Source organism: Nymphaea colorata, chromosome 4, assembly GCF_008831285.2.
Source record: "Nymphaea colorata isolate Beijing-Zhang1983 chromosome 4, ASM883128v2, whole genome shotgun sequence".
In the NCBI taxonomy this organism is placed as follows: domain Eukaryota; kingdom Viridiplantae; phylum Streptophyta; class Magnoliopsida; order Nymphaeales; family Nymphaeaceae; genus Nymphaea; species Nymphaea colorata.
Genome location: NC_045141.1, coordinates 2,419,454 through 2,447,166, shown reverse-complemented (window position 1 = coordinate 2,447,166; position 27,713 = coordinate 2,419,454). Strand labels below are relative to the sequence as shown.

General features: G+C 37.2%; 1 protein-coding gene across 5 annotated transcripts in view; it reads right to left on the bottom strand.

Moving 5' to 3' along the window:
- Positions 1-5,285, bottom strand: part of LOC116253606 (uncharacterized) — an 86,053-nt gene extending 80,768 nt beyond the window's left edge. For 2 of the 5 annotated variants that reach the window (XR_004172494.2, XM_031628517.2), the window contains exons 1-3: positions 5,038-5,282; positions 2,707-2,802; positions 685-813 (exon numbers count right to left, since the gene is read on the bottom strand). Coding sequence is in view for 2 of the 5 variants with exons in the window: in XM_031628517.2 (XP_031484377.1) it covers positions 685-813; positions 2,707-2,802 (225 nt within the window). In the remaining 3 variants the exon portion in view is untranslated. Of the gene's footprint in view, positions 1-609; positions 814-2,706; positions 2,803-5,037 lie in introns of those variants that run through there. The other 3 variants (XR_004172495.2, XM_031628518.2, XM_031628519.2) reach the window with 3 other exon arrangements.
- Positions 5,286-27,713: the final 22,428 nt, after the last annotated feature.

Below are 27,713 nucleotides of genomic sequence, written 5' to 3'. Positions count from 1 at the left end.
CTATAAGATTAACTAATCCTCATCAAAAAAGAAATTAATTGATTAACATTTAGCACACAATAATTATTCTCATTAAATTTTCAACTACACAAAGTTATATAGACGAAAAACACTTTAACTAGGGAAGCCAACTAAATGAGATCAGAAAAGAGAACCAAGAGAGATAAAGGGAGATGTTCAATTAGAATAAATATGGGAAAGAATGAGTAGAAAGAGTTTAATTAGAAACAAAGTAGTTGTAGATTTTAACCTTAAATCATAAAAGAGAGAGAGGGGGAGGGGGGAATGGTGAAGTTGAATAGAGGGAAAAACAACGAGTTTATTAAATAGAGAAATAAATGAGAACCTACTCCCATTGAATGTGATTTTCTCAAATAAAGTGCATTTGAATGCAGGTGCAGGTAAAACGAGGTGTGTGGATGTCTGTATATAATGTATGGGTTTGGTCAAGTGAAATGGATTTGAATGTCACTAGGACTGTAATGAGGGGGTGTGTGTATCTGCTTGTGTCTATATCTAAATATATATATATAAATAAATAAATAAATAAATATATATATATATATATATATATATAGAGAGAGAGAGAGAGAGAGAAAGAGAAGACACCCATGCTTTTTCAGCAAAATAGCGCACTCGGGGTCATGTGAACAGATCATTTGTTATGCCATCAGCAGTTCTAACCTCATCCAAGTTCAAGCATCTTGCAGCTTGGATTATTTTCTCTAGCACCTCCACCACTTTTCCTGGACAAGATACATCCGAAAATTGCAATCGGAAAGCCAGATCAATATTCTTTGCAAATAGTACATCCTGAAAAACAACATTGTGAATGACTATTTAGAATAACTCAGAGTCTCAGAGATGAAAATTTATGTCATAGAACCAACATCAGCTAACAGAGTAACCAATGCAGAAAAAAATTAGATGAATACTTCAGAACTGTACCCAAGAAAAATGCATGTCCTTTTTAACAACCATAATTGTCTTAAACAAATGTTGTATGTGCAGAAAGGGCACTGTGTGATATATACCACAATAAAGAAGTTAACCAAAGGAATCATTATCATGGTTAAGAAAGACTACAAACAAGAAAGAGAATAAGGAAGAATGGGAAATAGTGAGACACAGCAAGGGTGAGACACATTGTAATATAACCTTTACATAAAGGCTCAAAAACTTCTCCTGTATAGTGAACTCAAGAAAGATCACACTAAGTAATGCATTACATGTGTTTATCACCTTTTGGAGTTTTAACAAATAACAAGAGCAAAAAGCAGGTTTCAGTGACAGGTTGAAATTTGATGATGCTGAAGCCTCCCTCATTCATAGTTAAAAAGTCCACCTGTTACTAGCATCCATACATTCCTAGTCCTCCTTTCCTTGAAGGCTTGATAGCTTTTAAGCATTAACCATTCTTTCCTGTTAGATACAGTTCCCGACCTTACTGCATCATTATGTACCAACTGATATGCCTTCTCAGAGTCTCCCAGCTAAAACCACCTGACCCCACTCTCATTTGCATATTGCCTAACCACAAAAGTAAACCATTCTTTCCTGTTAGATACAGTTCCCCATCTCACTGCATCATTAGGTGCCAACTGATATGCCTTCTCAGAAATTATCATCCCGGGCACAACAGATCTGTCTCCAAGCTAAAACCACCTAACTCCAGTCTCATTTGCATATTGGCTAACCACAAAATACACCCTGAAATCTACGAGGTCCAAGGTCTTTGGTCCTAAAGTGCTTTTGTAGGTACATGTTAGTATCCGAGATATCTTGTTCAATGTCACATGTCAAAATAATATTGTCAACATAAACGACCACAATGACAATGCCCTTGGGCTATGTCACATAGGCACGGGTATGGGTTCAGGCATGGGCATGGGTATGGCGATTTTGGCAAATCTTAGTATGGCAGTACGGCGATAATTATAAATATTTAATTCCAAAAAATAAAATAAAATAAAAAATGATATCATCACATTATTAAAACAAACAAGCAACATAAATACACTCAAAAAACATATGTAAATTTAAGATTTTAAGAAACACGGCACGGCAGTAACATAAATATAAAAGAAAAACACGGGAAATATAAATGAAACAAGAAAAACAGGTGAATATAAATGAAACTAGAAAAACACGACAATTCAAACATAATTATACAACTGAAATTAACAAAAAAAAAGTAACATAAATATAAGAAACAGATAACCCGGCATGAGAGTGATTTCAAATCATAGAGCATGGCAAACAGATGAACTTGTAGGTGCAGTAAAACACGTTCACTTGTGGAGCAAGCCAAAAATCTGGACAAGCTTTAGCCAAGTCGATCTCAAGATTGGAGATGAGTTTGAACTAGGCCTACTTAGGGCTCCAACCAAATTCAAACTAGAGCACAATCTGGCTCCCGGTATGCATATACATATATACAGAACCAACTGTGTTCATGTGAACAGTAAAATGAGAACTGAGCAATTAAAAGGACCACTGTATATTAAGTATTGACATTGTCAACATTATTACATTCTTATTGCTTATGATGGATTGATGGTCTGTTGTGGTTACCATTTTTATCATAACGATAAGAAAGGAACATCATAATTAATTTGACTTGTTTATTTAGAGAAGCAAATTGAAATAGAAATCTTGCATTTACCTGTTTGAAGAAATGGTTATTGAGAGGTTGTGCAACCTTACCTTTTTCATTGTGTACAATGGATCATTCTCAGTTAATGGAGGAAGAATCACCATAACCACATCATTTTCCAACTCCTTTCTTTCAGAAAGTGCCATCTGTAAAGAAGATGCACACAATTACGATATAGTTTTGAAATAAGGGGCAAACCCACTACATACAGGAGAATGTTTGGTGAGAAAGGGCAAACCCACTACATACAGGAGAATGTTTGGTGAAAAAAGAATTTCTCAAATCGACTAAGATAAGATCAAATGCTTAATGTTTGAACAACATGTTTCAAAATAATTTGCAGCTGCCAATAATGATCAAAACGTTGAGAAGCTTCAAACATGGAATAATCATCTCAAGAAATCCAAACGTCCTAAGAATACAACTGCAGAATGTATTGGAAATAATGCTCTTAAATATGTGGTTATATAATATGTGAAAGGGATACGCATGTAGCTGCGACATTAGCAGATTGTATGTGGATGGATAACATGCAAGTGCATGGGTATACGTGTAACTAGGTGAAATTATACACACACACACACACACACCCTAGATTCAATCAAATGGGGACCTAGGCCATCCAATCCTGAAAAATTCAGACAGCTCAGAGGAGTTCTAGGTTGTAGGGAAGGATGGAGAGCTCGCTGTAAGAGAAGGAACATTGGAGATGTTGCAGACCCTGTGCCAAAGCTCAATGACAGTGAAGTATGATAGCCTTGAAGGTGATGGTGTCGGCAATTGTCTAGCAGTTGGACATCCTCATTGAGGGGTGGAAGCAGATCTTTGAGAGTACATATCTGAAGGGCTCAACATTTTCATTGAACATGGAGATTGGCAGCGTCATTGGCATCATAGCTACAAATATCATTTTCGGGTTTTACACGACATGGCTTTTCTCGTGTTTAAAATGTCAATTTTGTTTTTTTGGGAAAATGGCGAAAATTCAGCAAATTTTAAAACAGTTAATCTTTTGATGAGAAAGTGAAAGCCGGAAAGGTGGCCAAAATCTTAAGAATAAAATGCAAAAAAATGTGAAAATAAAAATATGTAACTAAAAACTGTAAAAAATGTTAAAAAAACATGGAAAAACGAACAAACAAAAGAAAGCAAAAAAAAAAAAACGTATTTCGCAGTTTTTCGTTTTTGGTGTTCTTAAAAAAAAACGTGTCTTTTTCCCCTTTGTTTGGCTGACTTATGTTCTTTGGCAGGTCAAAAAAACATGCTGGGCAGAGGACCTGATCAAGGAAAGATCTTCTCCAGCTGCGACACGCAGCAAACAAATGCAAATGGGATTTAAAATCGGTACTTAGGGGTTGGGACAGTACTATCGAGCTGCAACTCACACACACCATTTGTTTAAAGCTCGTAAATTCAACTCATTGACTCAGCTGGACTTGGCCCCATATCAGGTCATCCATTATTGGGTCTCAGTTTTATCCAATTCTCAGAAAGGTTGCTGAAAACTCGTTTGCCTCAGCCAGAATTTGGTCATAAGCTCATAGCCTCATAGGAGTCATCTTGACTTTAACACTTATTTTTGTTGAATAGTTGCTTTTCATCAATTATGTTGAAGTTTGTGGTTAGCGGTTCACTTGTTTTTATTGTATGAGTAAATTATAACTTCGCTACGGCTTGACTTAGTCATCTACAGTGGGAATTGGTTCATGCACTTATTTTCTGAAAATCAACCAAAAATTGAAAGTGTAAACAGATCCATGAAATAAACAAAAGACAAGAGAGAGATAAAGGATTAGGTGGTTATACATAGCATAAATCCGAATTTTTAAAGAGTCACGGATTCACGAATTAGCATTACAAGCAATAAAAACAGATGACGGCATCTGAGAAGAAATGACATTCACATCATTCAGAAATATTTCAATATATTTGAATTCCCTTATTTCTATTGCCAGAATTCAACACACGCAATCAAGTTACCTCTACGCCCATACGAAGAATCAAATGAGCTAGAAAAAGAAACGGATTACTACTTCGTTAAAGAACAGTTGCATTCCCAGAGCAAGGAACAAAGAACCAAATCGTACGTTTCTCACGAGCTACCTAGCAAGCATCCACAGCTTACATAGTTAAACAAGATACTCCAGTAATCAACAACGGGAAAAAACCATAAACCTAACGGCCCGTTTGATGGCCACGATATAAACTCCATAGACAAAAATTCATGAAATAATTCTTTCAAGAAATAAATATGAACACTGTTTCCTTAATTTGTGTAATGAGCATGAAATTTATTTCATGAAAAACCTTACCACGTTTCTGATTCTAAAAACCTTACCACGTTTGACGAACGAGAAAAAGTCGTCGTGCATCAAACTTACCGTGAAGGGATCGCAGGGGTAACAATGGTGATAGCTACTGAAATAAGGAAGAAGAGGGAGGGGAAAAGGAGGTGAAGGAGTTTAAGCAGGAAGGGAGGCGATGAGAGAGAGAGAGAGGGAGGGTTTAAGAAAGATGACAAAGGGCTGCGTCCGCCGATCGATGAAAAGGGCGAATAAACACAGGGACAAAGGCCATGATAAAGGGTTTAAGAAAAATTGACAAAAGTGGTTCCAAGTGCACTTTTGCCGATATGGATAAATGGGGATGGAAAGCCAAAAGGTGCGAAAAACCCGCCCCTACGAAACGAGCTTGGGGCCCAGCGAGTTTCTTAGAGCTTGGGGCCAGGGGGTTTGCAGTAATGGGATGGAAGAGAAAAGACATTGTTCTAACCATTTATGGTTAATGAGTGGATACAAGTTTTTACAATAGTGCAAATCCTTCATTTTTGCTTTTCAAACAGTTTAATTGTTTTCATTTAGAAAGATCATCGTTCGACTCCATCTTTCAATAAAAATGAACACTACAAACTTAGCACTCTGATACCACTTTGTTATAGTTGTTTTCACCAACAACCTTAGTTTAACAAAGTTGTTTTCACCAACAACCTTGTTTCAAACTTGTAAAAAAACTTATAAAATTGATATATTCTTGTAAGAACAAATTGCCCTAGCAAATGAATACTTAGAAAGACAACAGCCAGCTAAGTTCAACACCTAATGTTGTCACAAACACTCTCAACCTTCAAGAATACATATATTCAATTATTACACAACTAACAGAAGTCTTTAGTATTAATATAACAACTCAAATCAACTAGTTTGATAGTAGAAAGCACACAACACAAAACTGCTCATACCAAGTTCATGACTGCTACAATAGGTGTAATACTAAAATTTCAATAATAAGTGAACATATTGTAGAAATAAAACAATAGAAAAGATGCACACCAAATATACGTGGAAAAACCCTCAATAATAAGGTAAAAAACCACCGACAATGAAACTATATATATATATAAGGGAACCAAAATACACCACCAGCAATATCTCTAATGTTTTAAGAAAAACAGTGAACACAAGAGAAAAATATCACTCTCTTATACGAGTGGAATAAAGAACCCCAAAATAAATAAGAAAGAGATCATCCAATGAAGACTATCTTCATTCTCACTTTCTTTTTTGTCGCTTCTCTCTCTTTTTGACTTGTTGATCAACCCACATAGCAAGAATGCATTCTTCTCCTTATTTTCTGGTCTTCCTCCCCCTCTTTCTCTTTTTGTTGTGTGTGAGAATGCATTTCCTTCTTTCTTTCAAAAAGAGAGAGTGTAGGGCACCATTGAGTGCCCTTCATCTTTTCATTACCCGCTCATTCAAGTGAGCGGGCAGGTCCTCACTTGAGGCTGGACCGGACCCAACATTGAGCTCTAGATGGAGACAACCACTTGAACCCCCCTTGTTTTACCGTCAATAGAGAAGAAGCCAATTACCCCTCCACCTGTGCCATCAGCAGCTATATGTAAGCAGTTGCGGACGGTAGAGCAGCTAAGAAGCGGGGAGGGGCAGCCCTCTAGTAAGCCCAGCTCTTTCATGTGCCGCTAATAAGCCTGGGCACCGGGCCGGGCCGCCGCCGGGTACCCGGCCCGACTCGGGCCCAGGCCCAGGCCTTGAAAAAACGATTTTTGGGCCATTAGTTAACGGGCTCGGCCCGGCCCGGTAGTTAACGGGTCGGGCTCGGGTCCGCCGCTGTGCTGGTCGGCAGCCCGAGAACCCGATATTATTAATTTTTTTTTTCAAAAAAAAAAAAAAGAACTTAGGGTCAATGGGTCATTAACGTAGGGTTTCACTTTCATTACGTTTATCTTCCTTGACCCCTGTTCGGCTGTTCCTCGCCGCCATCGAGAGTCCGAGACTCAACACTGAACAGTGAAGAGTGAAGACTGCCTCCTCCGGTGACCAGTCCTCCCAATCGCCGTCGTTGTCGCCCATCGGCTGCCTCCTCCGGTCGTCGCCCATCGGCTGCCTCCTCCGGTCGTCGCCCATCGGCTGCCTCCTCCGGTCGTCGCCCATCGGCTGCCTCCTCCGGTGACCAGTCCTCCCAATCGTCGTCGTTGCCGCCCATCGGCTGCCTCCTCTGGTCGTCGCCATCGTCGTCGCCCATCGGCTGCCTCCTCCGGTCTTCCCAGTCGGTTGTCACCGTCGCCCATCTGCTGCCCCTCCGGTCATCCTAGTCGATTGTCGTCGTCACCCATCGGCTGTCTCCCACTCCCAGTCCCCGCCCATCAGGTGCGCTATCTCTCCCCTTTCTCCCTGTCCGTCTCATTCCCCTGTTTTGCATCCTTTTTTTTCCTTCCCTATCAGAATTGTTTGAGCATACTGTGATTGTTGGTTTGTGATGCTGAATTTTTTTGGGTAAATCATCTGTTTTCCTCACTTTGAGCATACTGTGACTGTTGATTTGTGAAGCTGATTTTTTTAGATAAATCATCTGTTTTCCTCACTTTGAGCATACTGTGATTGTTGGTTTGTGATGCTGATTTTTTTTAGATAAATCATTTGTTTTTCCTCACTTTGAGCATACTGTGATTGTTGGTTTGTGATGCTAAATTTTTTTAGATAAATCATCTGTTTTCCTCACTTTTCAATTTTCATGCCTGCGACTACTGAGAAGCTCTCGGAAGTTGTGTTGTTGAATGTCATCACAGGGAAGTTGTGTTGTTGAATGTCATCAGACTCATCACAGTGTATCCAGGTTTATAAAAAGAATCACCTCAAAAATCATAATTCTCATTCTACTATTCACATTAATCAAAACAAGGGCAGGGGAAAGGCTGACTGTTCGTCTCCCCTTGAATCACAGTCTCCCCTTGAGTGAGGAGGATCAGGCGATCTGCTACATTACAGACTTATAGTGCAATTCCACTTGGACTCAAGCTTCATAGGTTTCATTCTATCAACTTGCTTTGGTACAGTAACATGATGGATTTTGGTCTCATAGAACTTCACTTCGACTTCAGCCTTGTTGGATTCACCATCATTTGCTTGTGATGTTGTTTCACTTTAGGCTTTCGTGACCTTGTCACCCTCTTTCCAGTTAGAACACTTGGATGCTTGGCATCATTTCCTAGATCTGCCCAAAATGGTAAAAGTGGGTCGAGCTTCCTCCCTTTCAATAGCGATGGCTGCTGCATTATATGCCAGATTATGAACGATCTCAGCCTGCAGAAGAGAATAGTATCTGTGGCTTCCTCCAATGTTATGCTTCTTGACAGAAAACCATTTGAATCCTCAAACTTTGATGTCTCTTGCTCTGTCAACAACAGTAAACCATGAGAATCAACCCAAGGGATCCCAAATCAGTCCAGTTCGATGCCGGACAGAAACTCATAAAGATTCAAAAAGAATGAGAAGCTGATGGTTGAATGAACAAGCTTCCACAGAAAACGTAGTCCAGTAGTCCTTCATGCATGATACAATTTGAATTAATGTTTTACCTCTACAATGGAATACCACGTATAAAATGACCTTAGAAATTTAATATTTAAGTGTTACTCTGCTCCCCAACCAGGAACTTCTAGCTCCTCCCGTGGTAAGTTTGTCTTTAACTTCTAGCTTATGTATTGTCCATGTATCATTTCTTAATACTGAGAAAAATTATCATCCAATTTGGCTTTATTATGTTATTATGTCTTCATGAATTTTAATTTTGATGACATTGTAGGTCTTTGAGTGTGCCAAAGCCAGGAGAGGAAACATTATCAAGGCACTCAATTCTTGGACCAGGTTGATTTAACTCCTAATCCTATTGACTTGCCAAGGTTAGACTCTTGACATTTATATATTGATATGGTTAATGGTACCACGTCTGTTTTAGTTGAAATGCTTCTCTTTAATAAGTTCATTCCTATTGTTTAACTTTTAATTCTGTCTTAGTTGTTGTTTATCAACAGTTTCAATAAGTTCATTCCTATGATATTGTGCATCTTAATGGTCCTTTTTATTGTTTTGGTTATTTACATGTGTCACTTCAACTTATGTCAGTTATGTCGCCTGGTTCTTCTGATAAAGAATGTTATCCAACTTCTAATATGGAATCAGTTGAATCATCTACCGAGAGAGAAGCTGTCTCCAAGAGAAAAAGGACTTCAAAAGTATGGATTGATTTTATGTTAGTTACATATAAAGGAGAAGAGTTTGCCAAATGCAAACATTGTGGAGAACGACTGAAAGCAAGCAGTGCTCATGGAACTAGCCATTTAAGTCGACATATAAAATCCTGTTTAAATAGGCAAATCAATGAAGGAAAACAGAGAACTTTATCACTTGCAGTTAGTGACTCTGGTGCAACTTCTGTATGTATACAAAAATTTAACATGGAGTCTATAAGAAAGTTGATGTCAAAGTGTGTAATAGCACATGAGCTTTCGTTCAATTTGGCAGAGTATAAATATCATAACAAACTTCTTCAAGCTTGCAATCCTAAGTTTGTTCCATTTTCTAGAAGAACTTTGAAAAGAGAAATTATGTCAATGTACAAGACTGAGAAAGCCCGACTTGAAGGATTTATAAATGATTCTACGCAGTGAGTTTCATTGACATTTGATATGTGGACTTCACAGCAGACATTGGGTTATCTATGCGTAACAGGACAATACGTTGATAGATATTGGAAGTTGCATGCTCATATGTTCAGTTTCGTACATGTACCTCCACCACATAATGCAAATAGTTTGTGTGAGGCTTTATTAGAATGCATCTCTAAATGGAACATTCAGTCAAAGTTATTTTCTATTACTGCTGACAATTGTTCGACAAATGATAGTGCAATGACTACACTGAAAAGGAACTTAGGAAGAAGAAATCTTATTCCAATGCAGGGGCAACATTTGCATATTCGTTGTGGTGTGCATATTCTAAATCTTATAGTTCAAGATGGTATGCAGGATCTACATCATACAATTTCAAAAATCCGTGAAAGTGTTAAATATGTAAAGGGATCACCAAAGCGGTTACATTCCTTTAAGGATTGTATAAGAACAGTGGGCTTGATTGGTACAAAGAAATTAACTTATGATGTTTCAACTCGATGGAACTCTACATATGTCATGTTGAGAGATGCATTGTTATACAAAGATGCATTTCAACATTTAGCTTATGTAGATCCCAATTATATAAATTTACCTTCTGATGATGAATGGTCTTATGCAAGTACTTTGTGCCAGTTCTTGAAGTTATTCTATAATATTACAAATATCTTCTCTGCCACTAGAAACGTAACAGCTAATGTGGTTTTTGAAGAAATACAGAAGGTACGCAACCATTTGCATAAACATCAGTTGGCAGACAATGATTATATAAGGACATTAGCATACAAAATGCAAGAAAAGTTTGACAAATATTGGAAAAATAACTACAATGTTCTCTTGGGAATTGCATTTGTCTTAGATCCTAGATCCAAACTCGGATATTTGAAGTATGTGCTTGAGAGTCTAAATGAAATTGATGCAATTGTACAATATGAAAAAATAGAGAGCAGTCTTTATAAATTGTATGCTGAGTACAAAAACGTGTACGGTGCAGACAATGAAAAAAATAAAAATGCAAACAACGTCATTGTTGATTTTGAAGAAGAGAGGGCTTCAACTTTTTCAAGAGATGCCTTCTTCACATATTACATGAGTTCTTCATCTCCTCAAGTACCTCGCACAGATCTAGAAGCATATTTAACTGATCCAATAGAACAATCTCGGCCTAATGAAGACTTCAGTATATTATCTTGGTGGAAGGCAAATGAAAGTAAATATAGAGTTTTATCTAAAATGGCTTGAGATATCTTGGCAGTCCCTATATCCACAGTTGCATCTGAGTCTGCATTCAGTATAGCTGGAAGAATCATTAATGATTATCGATGTTCAACTACTCCTGAAACTATTGAAGCACTAGTTTGCACACAGAGCTGGATTCGTGATGAAGATATCTCATGTGAAACGTAAGATGTTCATTGTTTAATGTTAAATTTTAATCATTTTTTTTTGTTTTTCATGATATACTAACATTGTAGTTTGCTTGTGGTGATGTGTTTTTTGTAGTTTTGAAGATAAGGAAGAATCTTCTAGTGACGAATTAGCATGATTTATATTTAATTGTGGTAAAACATTTCCTTGACATTTTACAAAATCTTCTTGACACACATACACACACAGGCTAGTTTCCTATGCTATAAACATAGTGTTGCACCATATGAAATCAATCTTATTGTCTCTCTTTCTCTCTTTGCTTTCTCATGCAAATTCAATGGGTGTGGTTGTTACAGTGAAAACACATATGAGGGAAAATGATGTCACATAACAAAGCTTGATCAGATTTTGCTCGATCGGAAGACAACGCAGATGTTGCTCTTGTTTGCTCAGCCCTCCTAATATATATGTAGCATGCTATGTGGGTGGGATTTGTACTCTTTTCCTGTCTTGGTTGTTAAGGTGGTTTGGGATCTTGTAATTTCGAAAAGGAAGATATTATGTGCTGTTTGGATAGCTGGTATTACCACTAATATGGAGATTCAATGATCAATCTTGTACTTTGACACTATTGGAAAACAATTGCACATGCTTATGGATTTCTTTTATACTAAGGCTGTTTTGCTTTGTACTTGGATTCTAAACGTAGATGGTTCTTGATTTTGTATAGCTTTAAAATACTTCATGGGGCCATTTGCACTCCATGCCATGCACTTTGTTTGTTTGAACCGGCAGTGTGTGCAATTCCAAGCAAGTGGTGCTGTCTTGTTGTTGATCCTTTTTATCTTACAAAAAATTATTGGTTTATTTTCTGTTTTGCAAGTTTATTATAAAAGCAAACTGAGCCCAGCAACAGGTTTGAGAAACAGGCCCGGCCCGGCCCACCTAAAAGCCCGCTCGGCCCGTTTGATAATGGGCCGGGCCGGGCCTCGGGCATTAATCGAAGCCCGAGGCCCAATATTACATGGGCCCGGCCCGATAAAGTTTTTGGGCTTCATTTTGACATTTTTATCGGGCCGGCCTGGCCCGGCCCGATGGCCCAGCCCTAGCCACTGACATGCTGCTGGCAGTAGGAGGGTTAAGAGGATTGGACCCTCTCCACCAGCATCAACAAGTAGAAGGGGAAGGCAACAACATTTTTATTTTAATAATAAAAATTATTTTTTAATTACTTACTCATAAAAATGACTTTTATGAAAAAATATTTAATGCTAACATATGTAAAATATTTTAAATTATGTGATTGTGCTTAATAGTTGGATGACATAATTTTTTAAGTATTTTATTACTGAGATTAGTCAATTTATTTTTTTACAAGGTAATCATATTTTTAGTTTCTTAAATAAGATATTTAAGGTACATGATTTTGCTAACATATAAATAAAATATTTTAGCAATTATAACATATAATTCTAATATTCTAGCAAGTTTTTTTTTGAATATTTATGTTTTTTAACATGACCTTCAAATATTTTATCATTGTAATTTGCATATTTGCTAACATGTCATGTGATCACGGTCCACATAGGATCACATAACTTTTTTTTAATATTTTAACTTCATAATTCGTCAAATTGTTTTTCACGTGATGATCATGTTTGATTACTTGCATGCATAGGATGCTATAGCAAATTTCGGTGATAAAATATTTAAAAATCAAGCTAAGAACAAAAAATTACAAAGATAAATAAAAAAAAAATGAAGCTACGTGCCAAATAATTCTTTTAGAAATTGACATGTGGCACTCTTGAATCGGGTCATACAATCGAATCAAAAATACTTTGACTTGGATTATAATTTCTAGGGTAAACTAACTTTAATTCTTTTCTTTTCTTTTTTTTTCCCCTTTGTATCCAGATAAGCTTTTATAATCATTATTTAACTTTCCTTTCTTTTTCGATCTTTTCCCTCTCCATTTTTTTTTTCTTTCCCTTTTTCTTCTTTTCCTTTCATTCTTTCTCCTCTCTTTCCTTCCATCTAAACAGGGCGTTAGAGAGCAAAATTTTCCTTCGCTGGATTATGAGTTCAAATAAACTTTGGCTTGGGGGTAGACACCTGATTGCCTCATGGCAAAACTAGGTTCGATCTTTGCCTAGAATTAGTTTGGACTTTGGACAGGAATTCACATGATCCAAAGGAGGTTCAAAATAGTGATAATATATGAAACATATTAATTTTTAATATTATTTTCGTGTAATTTTGATGTGTTTAACACTTAATTTCTCATGTTTGTGTTTGTATAGAGTTCAAGAGTCATCGTTCCAATTTGTTCTGTAAGACCTTGCTTACGTTTTTTCTTATGTGCAGTCGCATATGTAATAATATGTTATAAAGAAGAAAAAAATATTGGTAAAAGATATATATATTCATTTGGTTATTTGTTTATTTCAACATTGGAACAAATCAACCCATTTATTAGCATCATGATGAAGGTGTAGAAAACTAGAATCAATTAATAAGATGGTTGGGAGGTGAGAAATGTGGGTGCAGGATGCTGGAAGCTGAAGAATCACCTCCTTTATTTGAAATAAGAGGAAGTGTTTGGATGGAATCTATAGGGCCCTAGGAAGGACTTATTTAAGCTAGCATGACATCACTTTATCCTCTTGCTTGCTGTAGTAGTAGTAAGAATGGTCGGCACTCAGAATTTGGAGGAGAAGATGTCGTTGGGCTCTATTCTGCTACATTACTGGTGCAGGCCAAAGTTGCACTAACTCATTGTGATATCCATCTTTCCAGCCTTGGGTTGCAGCGGAAGACGAGGACGTGGTGGAAGGTGTTGTTGGGACAAACTGTCCTGTTGAGGACTGAACCTGGTAAGTGTCCTGTTGAGGACTGAATCTCTGTGTATGTGTGTAGATAGTGTTGTTCAGAGGTACATGTTGTGATATACCAATGATATAGTTGCAAAGGAACAGAGTGATCTGGAGATCGGATCGAGTGAATCAAAATGTGGTAGAGTGAGGCAGAAACAAACAGAGCTGCAGGCATACTGAACTTTACAGATTTTGAAATTTCTAGGAGCGAATATTCAAGTAGTACACAGAGAATTTCTGATGTAATTAGTCAAGTATAAGAATATCAGCTTGTGTACATATATACATGTTTCCATGTAAGATATACATTATAATCTAAAGTATACATGTGGATGTGCTGCAAGGTAAAAAAGAAATTGAAATCAATTCTAGAATGAGGGGTTCTTGCTCGTGAGCAGTAGGTTGTAGACTCCTTTCCAATCTAAGAGGTATGAAGATATTTAACTATCAGTGTAGCATGGAGTTCACATACTTTGGATGCATATGCTTATATATAAATATAGTGAATGGTACTCATGCATATGCATAGGTAAATATCCATGTTAGGGCATATGTGACACATAGGACGGTATGGCATCTATGTTTGATAAACCAAAGCATAGTTTCAGATTTGAAAGTCTGCTTGTGCTTGACTAGTAAGGTCGGAATGAGGATGAAATTGTGTATAGGAACTTGTAAATAAAAACTGCTGGATGCAAATTTACATTTCAGACATTGATAATCATATTTACTAGGGTAAATACTGCAGGAAGATATATGTAGACTAAACGTTATTTAGTGACATATGTTTAAGATAAGATTCTTTGTATGCTTAGCTAAGAATGCGTATCATGAGTTCTTTATGTTGAATGAATAAACAGTAAACAGACAATTGGGTTGTAAGAAGTTGTGCATGGGATGCTAAAGGTGCATGCATACGTGGGAATGAAGAAGAAAATATTAGATGGGTGCATAGTCCAACTTTCAGCCACAATTAAGGACGAGACTGGGAATGGCTAGTATGAGTTGCCGTATCCGATGATGCTAGCGCAGTCAGAAGAATGGAAGGAATTTCTTCGTTTCAGTTTCCGAATTCGCCTAGTTTTTTGAGGGCGCTGTAGAAGCACCTCCACCCTACAGCGGGCCGGAAGTTGTTCATTTCTAGTTAATACTAAAGAAATTAAGTAGAAATCACAGAAAAAGCTGAAAAGACTTGTGATGTGGTATAATGCTAACTTTTTAGGGGTTCTATTGTGGTGGCTGACCACATGTGGTTTTGCTGAGTGGAATAGTGTCACAGGGTTGTGTGGTTTCAGTTCTATTTCATTAGTTAACTTTCAACTTTTTATATGTTTCTATGTTGTTGAAAACATGCACTGGACAACTCTTGAGATATACAACATTCTAGCAAGGTTACTCATTAGAATCTGATTTTCTGCTAGCTGTTCGATTGTGCTAAACTTCAGCCTGTACTATTGTCTATGCATTAATATATATACATATATATGAACACTGACCACCTCATCATATAACTGGAGTAAGGCTTTAAGTTTATGCTTTGAATAATGGCTTGACTGATTCTAACAGAAACCAATTTATCTTTGGGGTTCAAGCATCCAATGCAAATGCTTACGCTCTTTGTGCTTGGATAAAAACTAAAATTGTTGTTCCATATTTTGCTATATGGTGTCCCATGCACCTTAACACATCGGAAAAGATGGTCACTTAGGGTGAGTCTTGTGAATCGTGCCCAAGACTGGACCCCATAACATGACTAGAATATGTTTAGTGATGTAAATCCTATATAGATAATGGAATACTATGGCAATTATACATGGGAGTGCAAGCTGAGTCTAGTGGATGGTTTTGTCACAGGATGTGTTAGTGTGCCATGAGCTCATTATGGCTGTCCATTCCTCCATCTTCATTGGTCTACCCACAGGGTATTGGGAAGCACATGGGCCCAGGCTTCTGTTTCTATTATTACTGGAGAATGAGGCATTTCCTGGTCCCTCAACCTGAGTGCCTAAAGGGGCCGGTCTACCACTTGGGCTAAGGTTGGGTGGTTGGATCCTGCTACTGCAGCGACAATCTGGGACATCTCAAGAAGCCTTACTACAAGTTATAATCAGTCTATGTGGACCGCCTAGCAAAGATTGGTTTTGTTCTGCATGTGTTTGTGTCTACAGGGATTTTTTACCGATGTTTGTTACTATGATCACGATTGGTGGTTGTGGGTCTGTTGGTGTGAATTTGTAACCATGATGGGTCTTGATGCTCTACTGGTGTGGCATAAGGCCTATGGCTCATGAGAATGGTCATGAAATGTATGTTGTTTTGTTTTGATATGTCAGTATATATACCTTGCCGAACCATGTTACACTTCTGGTTGGGAATTTGGGTGGACTTCTTCAGTTTTACGACGAACTAGTATTGGCGATCTAGGCATTGAGTCGAGTCTAGAACTTTTTGTGGTTGTTGTCATTTGAGTCGATATAGTCTTTTGTTTGTGCTCCACTTGGTCCTTGGTATGCCCTTCTATGTTTTGGATATGTTTTGTTTTGGTCATTACCGTAAGATTTTACTTTTTAAGACTCGTTGTTTGTTTCTATTGTATCTATGAAAAAAAATGGTTTCAAAATTTGAGTGGTGCCAACTTTGGTATCTGAGCATAGTGTTTAGAATTCTTGTCCAATGCCTAGTGCCAATCACGAAAAAGGATGAAAGTCATCCAAGCCAAGTGTAGGAGGGTGTTTATATTTAAGTTTAGGCAAAATCCAAAGGCCTTGTTTGGATTGCAAGTCCTCAAAACTAGTTTTGAGGAAACCTGGTTTTGAAATCCACGTTTTAAAACCTGGTTTTTGTGTTTGGATGACAAAACCTGGTTTTTAGTTGTGGCTTGAAAACCCACTTTCAGCTGAACTTTTAGTACAGATGCAATTAATAAAATTATCTGTCATAAACAACAACAATATACCATGCCAATAAAGGTAATTTGGAAGAATTTCCCTACTGAATGTTCTTACACACATAAGGAGTATTATCGTAGTTATATGATCATACAATGACCTTTAGCATCTTTAGCCTCCTTTCAGAGACTCATTTTGTTTTTTAAATTCATTAGCTACCTGCAAAAAAGAGGACAGAAGCATATTTATTGCACTACATCACTTACATAACCACTGAACCACAATCCTTGAATCACTTACAAGCTACAAAATGCAAAGGGTTATAAGTGAAGCATTGTATATAGTTTCATCAATTTGTTTCTTTGTATGTTGCACAATATGTAGCACAGTCATTTGTGACTGAAGCCGCTGCAACTCCCTGCTGGTTGAGCAAGCATCTAAAGTAATCTAGCCTTGGCAATAGAGCTGCATTATCAGTGAAGTAAAACTTCTCCCAAGGAACGTCTAGATGATCCAAATACCAAACCCCTTGATTGCTTACAGTGCACTTGAAACCTTTAGCCACTGCTAAGGGGCAACATCCTGGGCCCAACCTATCATACACATTACCAAGAAACAGAAGATTTAGAACATAGCTGGTATAAGCTGAAATTGAACTCTAAAATGAGTTGAAACATATTTTGGACCTTTTACTGTGTAAACATGAATATTAATATGATCAATGTAAAGGGATTCAACTATTCTAGGAGAGCAAGGGAATACATTGGAAGGTGGGATTAGGTGTAAACAACACTCGGTTGTTAAAATCTGTTACTTCAACTTGAAAGGCTTGTGGCCAACCCTACCACTTCCTAAATGGAAACTCAACAACCCTTCACCAACAGAATTTAGCAACCTAGTCTTTATCTAACTGGAAAAAGAAGGGCCAAGACATAATAGAGACCTGCTTGAACCATTGCAAGCTACATTTCATGATGGTAAGCATCGATCATGACACAATGTGGACCAGTCCTTGGCTTTGAATGATTAACTTAACTTTTCTAAGAGCAAAATGCAACTTTTGCAGATGGTTGTATGAATCATTCGTTTTCTCTCATGGTTAAAGAATGAAGTGGACCCACCGCATGAGTCCAATACCACTCAATCAAGCTCAATTACTAGGGTAATGACCCATCAAAGAGAAACATATATCAGCAATAAAAACTGCTATAAAAGAAAAAGAGAAGACTGATTGTGCTCACAAATTATGGAGACAGAAATAGCTCAATTAAACAGTGTTGTTTGGCATTGCTAAAAGAGCCGTATTGTTTTGTTATGATTTGATGAATTGAACCATATTAGCTAACATAAATTGGTCTGAATCAATGGTCATAAAATATTTTTTTACTTAAACATTAGAAATGAATAGCCATATGATTTCTCAAACGTATTCAAAATAGAATTATTCTCAATGGTGCTGTAAGAGTACTCAACTACTCATACACAAAAAATTACAAAAACTCATAAAATCCAATGCTGAAAAGAATTGAAACCAGTTACTTCCACTTATAAAAAGGAATATGAATATAATCAATGTAAATGAATTCAACTATTCAAGGAGAGCAAGGGAATACAAAGGGTTGAGACGTTGTATATGTTTATAACGAAGGCATTAGGGCAGCATCTAAGTTGGTTGCATGATTGCACCAAGACCTATTTGCAATCGGTAGCAAAAAATGAGAAATACAGAGAAAGGGAAATACACAATCTTAAATATTTAAGCATGTTATCACATAAACATGTGCACAAATTCCACAATACTCTTTGTTTTTTACCATTGCAACGTGGGATTAGATGTAAATGTTCACTCAGCTGTTGACATCTGTTATTTCAATTTGAAAGGTAAACAAGACTAGACAGCTAATAATTTTTTTGAAGTTAACACTAGGATGCCAAATGTCAACAATCATAAAGGGAAATTTAATCATCTAAAGGCTTGTTCGCATTCCCAAAATTCTTTGGTTTTAGGAGTGCTCCAGAAAAATGAGATTTTATTTTGAAAATGAGAAAGAATTGGACTCGCCCGTCGGTATGAGGATCAACCGTTCCAGGTTCCTTTACCGGGAGTAATCAATCCGGGCTATGTTTATTATTGATGCATTTCATTTTGACTTAAACATTTTTTTACTCTATATGCGGTGTATAAAATGTTGAAGATTTGATGTTTCAAACTTTTTGAAAAAGTTTTTAAGAATTACTTGAGAATGTGAAATATTTTGAGAAAAATTAGAATTGTGAAATAGTAAATATCATTTGGAAAGCTTGAGAAATCATTTTGAAATCACTTTAGTGTTCTCTTCAGACTTTAAATAGGTTTGAGATTTTGCTCTAATTCAATTATCACATAGTTAGAGTCTCATCTCATTTTGCTTAAATTCTTTTGGAGATGTGTCTGTGATCATAAGTGATGTCAAGTGAGTGGAATGCATGAATGCATTAATCTTATATGATTAGAAGAGAACAAAACATTCCTACCACAATATACATATAAGATTTTTGTTTTGATAACTATCATATATAAGAAAGAAAAATTTTTAAGACCATCAAGCATGATTTCAATATTGAGTCATTACTTGGTTTGTGGTCTTGGTGAAGTCGGTAAATAAAAAAACTTGAGAGAAAGAAAATTCAAAAGAATGGAAAAGATGAAAGACCACATCCCAAGAGATATATAGAGAAAGAAAGAGATTTTCAAAATCATAAAATCAAATATTTTAAAAGAGAAAGATACATATTCGTATACATATATGAAGCTTATGAAAATGATGTTTAGATCAAGTAGAGAAGAGAAGATCATTTTAGAAAGAGAGAGAAATTTTAAAATGGAATACAAGTATATATATATATATATATATATATATATATATATATATATATATATATATATATATATATATATATATATAAAAGAGTTTATTTAAAAAAAACATATGTTAAATTATAAATAGAGAAAGATAAAAAAAGGTATTTATATACACATATACGTATATAATACTTATATACATACATGTTTTCATGAGAATAAAAATCAAGAAATGGCTTGAAATAACCGACTTCAAGTTTTGATGTAGGCCGGAGGCGAGCTTGGACTCATGCAATGGTCTAAGCTATGTCTCAAAGGCCGCATTAGAGAGAGTTTCTTTTGGAAATGTTTAGGAAAATGTGATTTTAAATATATATATATTTTTATGTATGAACATGGGACATAGTCATTTTGTTTGTTATAAAGGGATATGTTTTCTTCCACCGTTGGGTATGGAAGAGAACCAAACTACATGATAAGACACTCATTAAGGTTTATAATCGGATGATTAAAAAGGAAACTAACGAACAAAATGACATGCAAATGCATATTAAAATATACATATTTTGTAAGGGTTTTCCTCGGGTTGGACAAGTCTTAACCTCAAAAATTAACATAAAGATAAAAAGCCTCAAACCACACTCTTATTCTCGCCATACATTCACATATAAATGGCAAACCAAACAACTATGCATGGATAATATGTAGACAATATTCAAGGAAGAAAAAAGAGAGAGAGAGAGAGAGAGAGAGAGAGAGATTCAACTAAGAAGGAGAGCATGATTCAACTATGAAAAGAAATATCATCTCATCTTCTCTTGCTCCGGTGCACTCGAGCATAGACTTTTGACTCTAAAATAGAGATTGAAAGCTATTTCATATGGCCATGGGGAAATGAGGAAGAGAGAAAAATGAGAGAAACTAAACAAGACTATATTCTAGCAATAAAACAACCTGATTCAAGCATGAAATGAAATATCACTTCACCTTTTCATGCTCCCGGTACACTTAATAATAGACTTTTGACTCTAAAATAGAGATTTTTTGGTTATCCTATATGGCCATGGGGAGATGAAGAAGGGAGGAAATGAAGAAACCAAAATAATGCTATATTCAATAAAAGAGAGAATATGATTCAATCACGAAATGAAAGATTTTTTCATTTTTCCACGATCTCGGTGCACTCGAGCATAGCTTCTTGACTCTAAAATAGAGATTTGAAGACTATCTTATATGGCCATGGGAAGAGAAAGAAGAGAGAAAAATGGAATGAGATTTGGGTTACATATCTCTAAATGATTAAGACTTAGAGAAAATGAACACCTTAACTTGGATTGATCTTAGGTCTCCTTGAGTGAAGCTATAGGATGACGACAATGTAGCCTCCAAGAGATCTTCGTGCTGCCTTGAAGAGTTGTTGTTTGATGAAGTTTGCTCCAAGGTTGGAGAAGGGGAGGGAGAGAGAATGAAAGAGGAAGAGGGAAATGGAGAAAGAGAGTCAAGAAAATTCTAAGTCCTCAAGTGAAAATTTGCTAGAGTTTCTCCAAGGGCTAGCTTTTACCCAAGAGGGAGGATAATTATGGTTTTTATAGAGAGTTTTGGAGCCAAAACTCAAAATTTGATTTTTTTTTGAATTTTACAATATTTTCAGCCGAATTTCAAAGAATTTTGAATTATTTTTCTTTTTTTTTTCAAAAAAATAGCCTTTGACTAAATGGGGATAGGCCATTAGCTTTGCAAACACCCTTTTGAGGTGTGGGTAGGGCTATTGCCCACCCAAAGGAACCAAAACCGCTGGCGGTTTTTGCGAGAAAAAAATGGGGGCATGCACGGTTGCAGGCTGGGACAAAGCGCGCGACAACGCCCAACGCGCTGCTGCTCCCTGTAGCGTCGCAGGCGATCGTGTCACGCGATCGCCTTGCGTGATCGCAAAACAAAATCAAGCAAGCACGTGTTGCATGACGCACGGTCGCGCGACTGCTTGTCACGCGGCAAAAAATGATGTTTTTTATTTTTTAAATTAAATAAAATGATATTAGAGTGAATAAAATAAGATAAAACCACCATAAAACCCTTTTTTTGTGCTTAAAATATGTAGAAAACTGATTTTTTCATTATAAAAGAGTGGTCGGCTTAGTTTTGAGCTTCAAAAACATATTTCAGTGCGAGGACGAAGTCTAAAAAAAGGGAGAGGTCTGTGCACGCGCGTGTGTTGCTTAAATTTTGTCGTTACGAATGTGATTCAAATTTTGGGTCTGAAATGCTCGATTTGGATCTAAACTTAGGTTTTCGATCTAATTCATATCTGGATCATGGCTTTGGACCAATTTAGATCAAAAATTGGGTTTTGTGTTTTGATAAAAGGGCGTATCATTTGGAATAATTTGAGGTGATTACAGATGCCCCTCTTTGTTACTAAGCTGGTGCTAGCCGTGCTTAGTGACAAAGATAAGTACCACAAATTTTTCAAACAAAATATGTGCAAAGTGATGTTTGAGGCTTACCTCTTCACATCAATTGGTTTTTTGTGCTTAAATTGCAGGTTTAAACTCTTACTTGCATGGGTTTGCCAATATTGAATTCAAGTTTAACCCTCCTGAAACAGGTTGCCTTGGCTAGCATTGTAGGTTTGATCCCTTACCTACGTAGGTTGCCCTCGTATTTCTGGTTTAACCATTTACATGCATAGGTTGCTCCGAAAAGCCATTGGCCAAGCGACCTAGTTGCGCTTGCTCTTATAATATTCCATTGTCTAATGACAAGGTTGAAGCTTTAAAAAGCACCGAACCTAGCGGTCGGATCGCACTTGATCAAATCTTTTAGCTTAATCGCTAAGTTGATTTGATTGTGATATGATCCTCTTCTTGATGGATAATGATGATTGTGAAAAAAAAATACGCCAGTATAATTGTCATGTTTTACGATTGGGAGGAATCAAGATTGAATGGTAAATTGAATGTGAAAACATAAATGTTTGACATTGATTTGGAAAATGAATACAAGAGGACTAGACATAGAATTTCTTAAGGTGAAAGCCACTGACAAGATCAGTAAGTTCCACCCCATCAGCATTAATCAGTTGGTATGAATTACGGGGCAAAACTTCTTTAATAACATATGGGCCTTCCCAATTTGGTGCCCACTTACCACGTGGCCATCCTTTGAGGTACACCGCAAATCGTGGTCAAGTCGTTCACTTTGAACTGTCTCTCGATAATTGACTTGGCAAACTGTCTGGGCACCCTTTGGCGATACGCTTCAGCATGTTCAGCCGCTTTTAGCCTCATTTCATTTAGAAAATGAGCTGCATTAGCATTTTTTGCTGACATGGAGTTAGAGAAAGCTCTATGAGAGAAGCGAACTTCAAAGCGGGTTTTGGGTTTCAACAAACGTAATGGTAGAAGTACTTTTGTTCCGTAGACTAGCTCTTCTGTAGTAGCATTTGTTAGAGTTCTCATAGTGGTGCGATATGTCCATAGAACGTTATGCATCTTTTCATGCCAATCTCTTCCAGTTTCTACTGTCTGTTCCAGTATGCGGATCAGGATCTTGTTGGTGGCCTCTGCTTCCCCATTACCTTGGGGATAATAAGGAGCAAAAAAATGATGCATGATGTGGTACCTGCTGTACAGCTGCCTCATCTTTTTATTCTTGAAATGAGTCCCGTTGTGAGATACTATATCATGATGGACTCCAAAACTGTAAAGAATATTTTTGTGCTTGAAGGACACTACATGAAGTCTTTCCATTGTTCTGAGTGTGGTGACTTCTACCCATTTGGTAAAATAGTCTGTTGCAACAAGAAAATACTTATGGCCATTAGAAGCTGTGTGGGATATTAGTCCGACTACATCAAATGCCAACATTGAAAATGGCCGAGGAGATGTCACCGAATGCAAGTGAGTGGTCGGGGCAAGGATCACTAGAGCGTGTAGTTGACATTGTTTGCATCTTTTGATGAATTGGTAACAATCTTTTTGCATAGTAAGTCAATAATATCCTCATCGAATTATCTGTTTAGTGAGGGTTTGGTAACCAACATGACCCCCACAGTCTTCTCTATGTGATTCTTCGATAACTTCCTTTGCATCATCTTCATCAAGGCACCGAGAGTATTCAGTAGTAAACCCATATCTGTATAACACCCCTGCAAGAATAAAGTACCTTGTTGACATACGCTGAATGACTTTCTGTTCATTTTTGGAAATTTCAGTCAGTAATTTTTTGCTTCCAATGTACCTTTTGATGACATGGTACCAAGGCGTATTCCCCTCTTAGATATGATGAACATGCATCATTGTTTCAAAACCAAGGTGTTCCAATCTTCCAATTTCAACAGAACGGATTGCTTCATTGGTTTGAAAGGTGATGGTTGATCCTAGGCTCGCGAGGCCATCTGCAATAGGGTTACCTTCTCTTTTTATGTGAGCCAATTATGCTTCTTCAAACTAAAAGATTAAGGAGGTAGCGATCTCTTGATATGACACCAACTTTTCGTCTTTGACTTGTCATTCTCCATTCACTTGGTTTATAATAAACTGAGAGTCGCTGAAGACATGCACCTTTTTTGCTTAAAAACCCAATAAAGAACAAAGTCCTTATATGAGGGCTTCATATTCAGCCATGTTATGGGTATATGAAAAGTCGAGTTTCAAAGAATATGAGATCATTTCATCTTCTGAAGTGATGAGTAAAATGTCTATACCAGTTCGCATCACGTTTCTAGATCCATCAAAATACATCTTTTATATCCAAACCGTTTTCAATCTTAGTACATGTTCATCCGAAAACTTATCATTAGTTCTGATCTCCTCACATTGGGGAAAGTCTGCCAACTTATCTGTAATTGCTTGTCCTTTGATTGACTTTTGGGACACATATTCAAGATTATACTGCATCAACAAAACTTGCCATTTGGCGATGCTCCATTAAGGAATGACTTTTTCAAAATGTACTTAAGAGGGTTTAATTTAGAGAGTATCTTGACCTCACAAACTAACAAATAATATTTCAGCTTCTGACACATCCAAACCAATATTAGACAAGTTTTTTTGTTGGAGAGTACTTCTTCTCGTACTTGACAAAAGTTTTGCTAATGTAATAAATTGCATGGTCGATGCGATTTTCTTCCTCATATTGTGCCAAAAAGCCACCACATGCTTACTTATTCATTGTTATGTAAAGCAGCAATGGTCTACCCAACACCGGGAGTTTTAGAATTTGTGGAATTAGAAGGTATCTCTTGATCTGTTCAAATGATTGTTGGCATTCAAAACCCCACTCAAACTTGGCACATTTCCTCAACAGTTGGATGAATGGTTCGCATCTCATGGCCAGATTGGAAATGAATAGTCTGATGGACTGGATTCGCCCTTGCAAACTCCGCAGTTCCCTGATATTAGTAGGTGGTGGCATATCGATGATTACTTTTATCTTTGGTAAGATCCATCTCAATTTCCCTTTTACTGACCATGAAACCCAAAAGTTTACCTGACTCAACCCCTAACACATACTTTTGAGGATTCAAACGAAGCGTGTACTGTAAGAGTCTCTCAAACACCTAGGCGAAGGTCTCAATGTAGTCTTCCCTTGCCTTAGACTTAATCAATATGTCATTGATATATGCATTGATGATTTTGTGCATCTAGTCATGGAAGATAGTAGTCATGGCTCTTTGAAAAGTTGCTCCAACATTTTTCAACCCAAACTACATCACTGTGTAGCAGAAACTACCCCTAGGGTGTAGTAAAAGTGTGTCTTAGGTTGATACTTGACTGCTAATTTAATTTGGTTATAGCATGAATATCCATCCATAAAATAGAACATTGCATGTCCTGCAGTGCTATCAACCAATAGATCGATGTTTGGAAATGGATAATCATCTTTTGGTGTGGCTTTATTCGGATCTCGAAAGTCAATGCATAATCTGGCTTTGCTATTTTTCTTGGAGACCACCATGATATTAGTCAACCATTCGGGGTAATCGACGACACAAATGAATTTTACCCATAGTAGGTCCTCTAATCCTTCTTTTACAGGCCCTTCTAGCTGAGGATCAAGCCTGCGCAATTTTTGCTTAACTGGCTTGCAATTACGATTTAACGGCAAACGATGTTCAACCAACTGTGGGTCTAAGCCTGACATATCCCCATAAGTCCAAGCAAAAGTTTCTTGGTTACTTATAAGAAAGTCCACCAATCTTTTCTTCTCGTCTATTGACAAACTAGTACCAATTTGAAGGATTTTAGGATCCTCACTAGTTTCAATGTTAATCTCTTCAATTGGATCATAAACCATGGACGAGGGATGTTTTTGTTTCTGAATCTGAGTGAATTCTGGTAACTCTAACTTTGGTACTGTAATATATTCAATTTCACTAACTGTTTGTTTGATAAATGCTTTCTGTGGTGACTTTTGAGGAAAGAGAAGAAATTGAGACATGTTGAGTTCCGAGATCCTGTAAAAAAAAGGATAAAGGAAGAAATTGGACAAAAGATTACTTGCATTGCACATCAAAAGAAAAGTTATGAATTCATAGAATGTGTCCTCTCATGACACCAACCAAAAAAAAGTTTAAGATTACAAAATTCATGGGAGGACTTGAAACAAAGGTGAACACTATCAACCCACAAGATCTTCTTCAAATTTCTTCATGATATCCTAGTGCTTTGGTGTTCATCTGAAAAGGGATACTAATCGGCTGTAGAATGCCGTCCTTGTTCTTCCTGAGGCCAGTGAATGGACGATAGCCACCTTTCAGAAACAATTGAAATCACTTAGGGTTTTTCATGAAATGAACATACAAGGGGTATTTTTGAAAACTTGCACGATTTCTTGAAATAGTATGGACACTCCCTGATGATTCACCTATCTTCATTTTCTGCATCCATTCTTCCAAATGTCTATCTTTTGCTGTTCTTATGCTGGGTACATCCACCGAATCGGTTGGCCTAGGGAGCATTGGTTGCACTAACCTTTCAGCCGGATCCTCAGCACGTATGGTTATGACTGATGTGCCAAAATTCCATTTGAGACACTAATGAAGAGTGGATACGATCCCTCGTACTTGATGGATCCAAGGTCGTCCCAAGAGCAAATTATATGATGGTGGCACATCCACCACATAGAATACAATGCAATGACTAGTGTTTTCAATGATCAGGTTCATGTCGAGGGTACCTTCACTGTTCATGCATCAGCCATCGTATTCGTAGATCTTGATTTCATCAGAGCGGTATTTGTCTTCATGAAACCCCAATGCTTTGGCCATGAGATCAAGACAAATATTTAAGTCACTTCCTCCATCGATCAATACATGTGACACAGTCATCTGTTGACTTGGACGATGATATAAAGAGCCTCTTCGTGGTAATATTCCCATTTTGAGATGTCCCTTTTTGAAAAGGTAATTGACTAGTTCTTAGAGGGTCAAATTTAATCTCCTTCAACCATACACTCTTCCAAGGGGAGGACCTCACCCAAGTAGCACGACTCTTCGTTCGAAGAGTCATCTGATGATTCATCATCGCCGTTTCATAGGATAAAAGTCTTTGGGATTATGAAAAGTTTTTTGGGTGAACTTTCCATCTTGCTGCTCATCATAGCAATAAAATCCAGAGGTTTCTTACCTCGATCTGTCATCATGACTTTATGTAAAATACTTCCATCACAAGGTCGGATGTGCTCCTGCGAATGATATGGGAATGGAGTGCCTGTGGTGATCATGGCCACTGTCGTCTTCCCGTGGTCAGGAAACGAATTCCTTAACACCTCAAGGATGCTATCATCACCAATGTTGAGATCCTTGTTGATGAAGTCTTGAATAATATTTTTGAGGATAAAACAATCCTCAGTGTCATGACAGCGGCCCGATGAAACTTACATAGTTTTTCTTTATCTCCTCCCATCATTTTCGGAGGCTCTGACATTTTCGGCAAGACGATGGTTCCTTTGGCAATGAGATATTCCAAAATCTTCTCGCGAGACTTTCTAAGAAGAGTGAACTTTTGGCCATAACTCCAGCCTGGGTATTTGTTTTTTCTTTCGTTATTGCCTTTGGAAAACTGTGTGTTCTTCTTGAGACTGACTTTCTTGTCATGCTTGTAGTTGTTGTTGT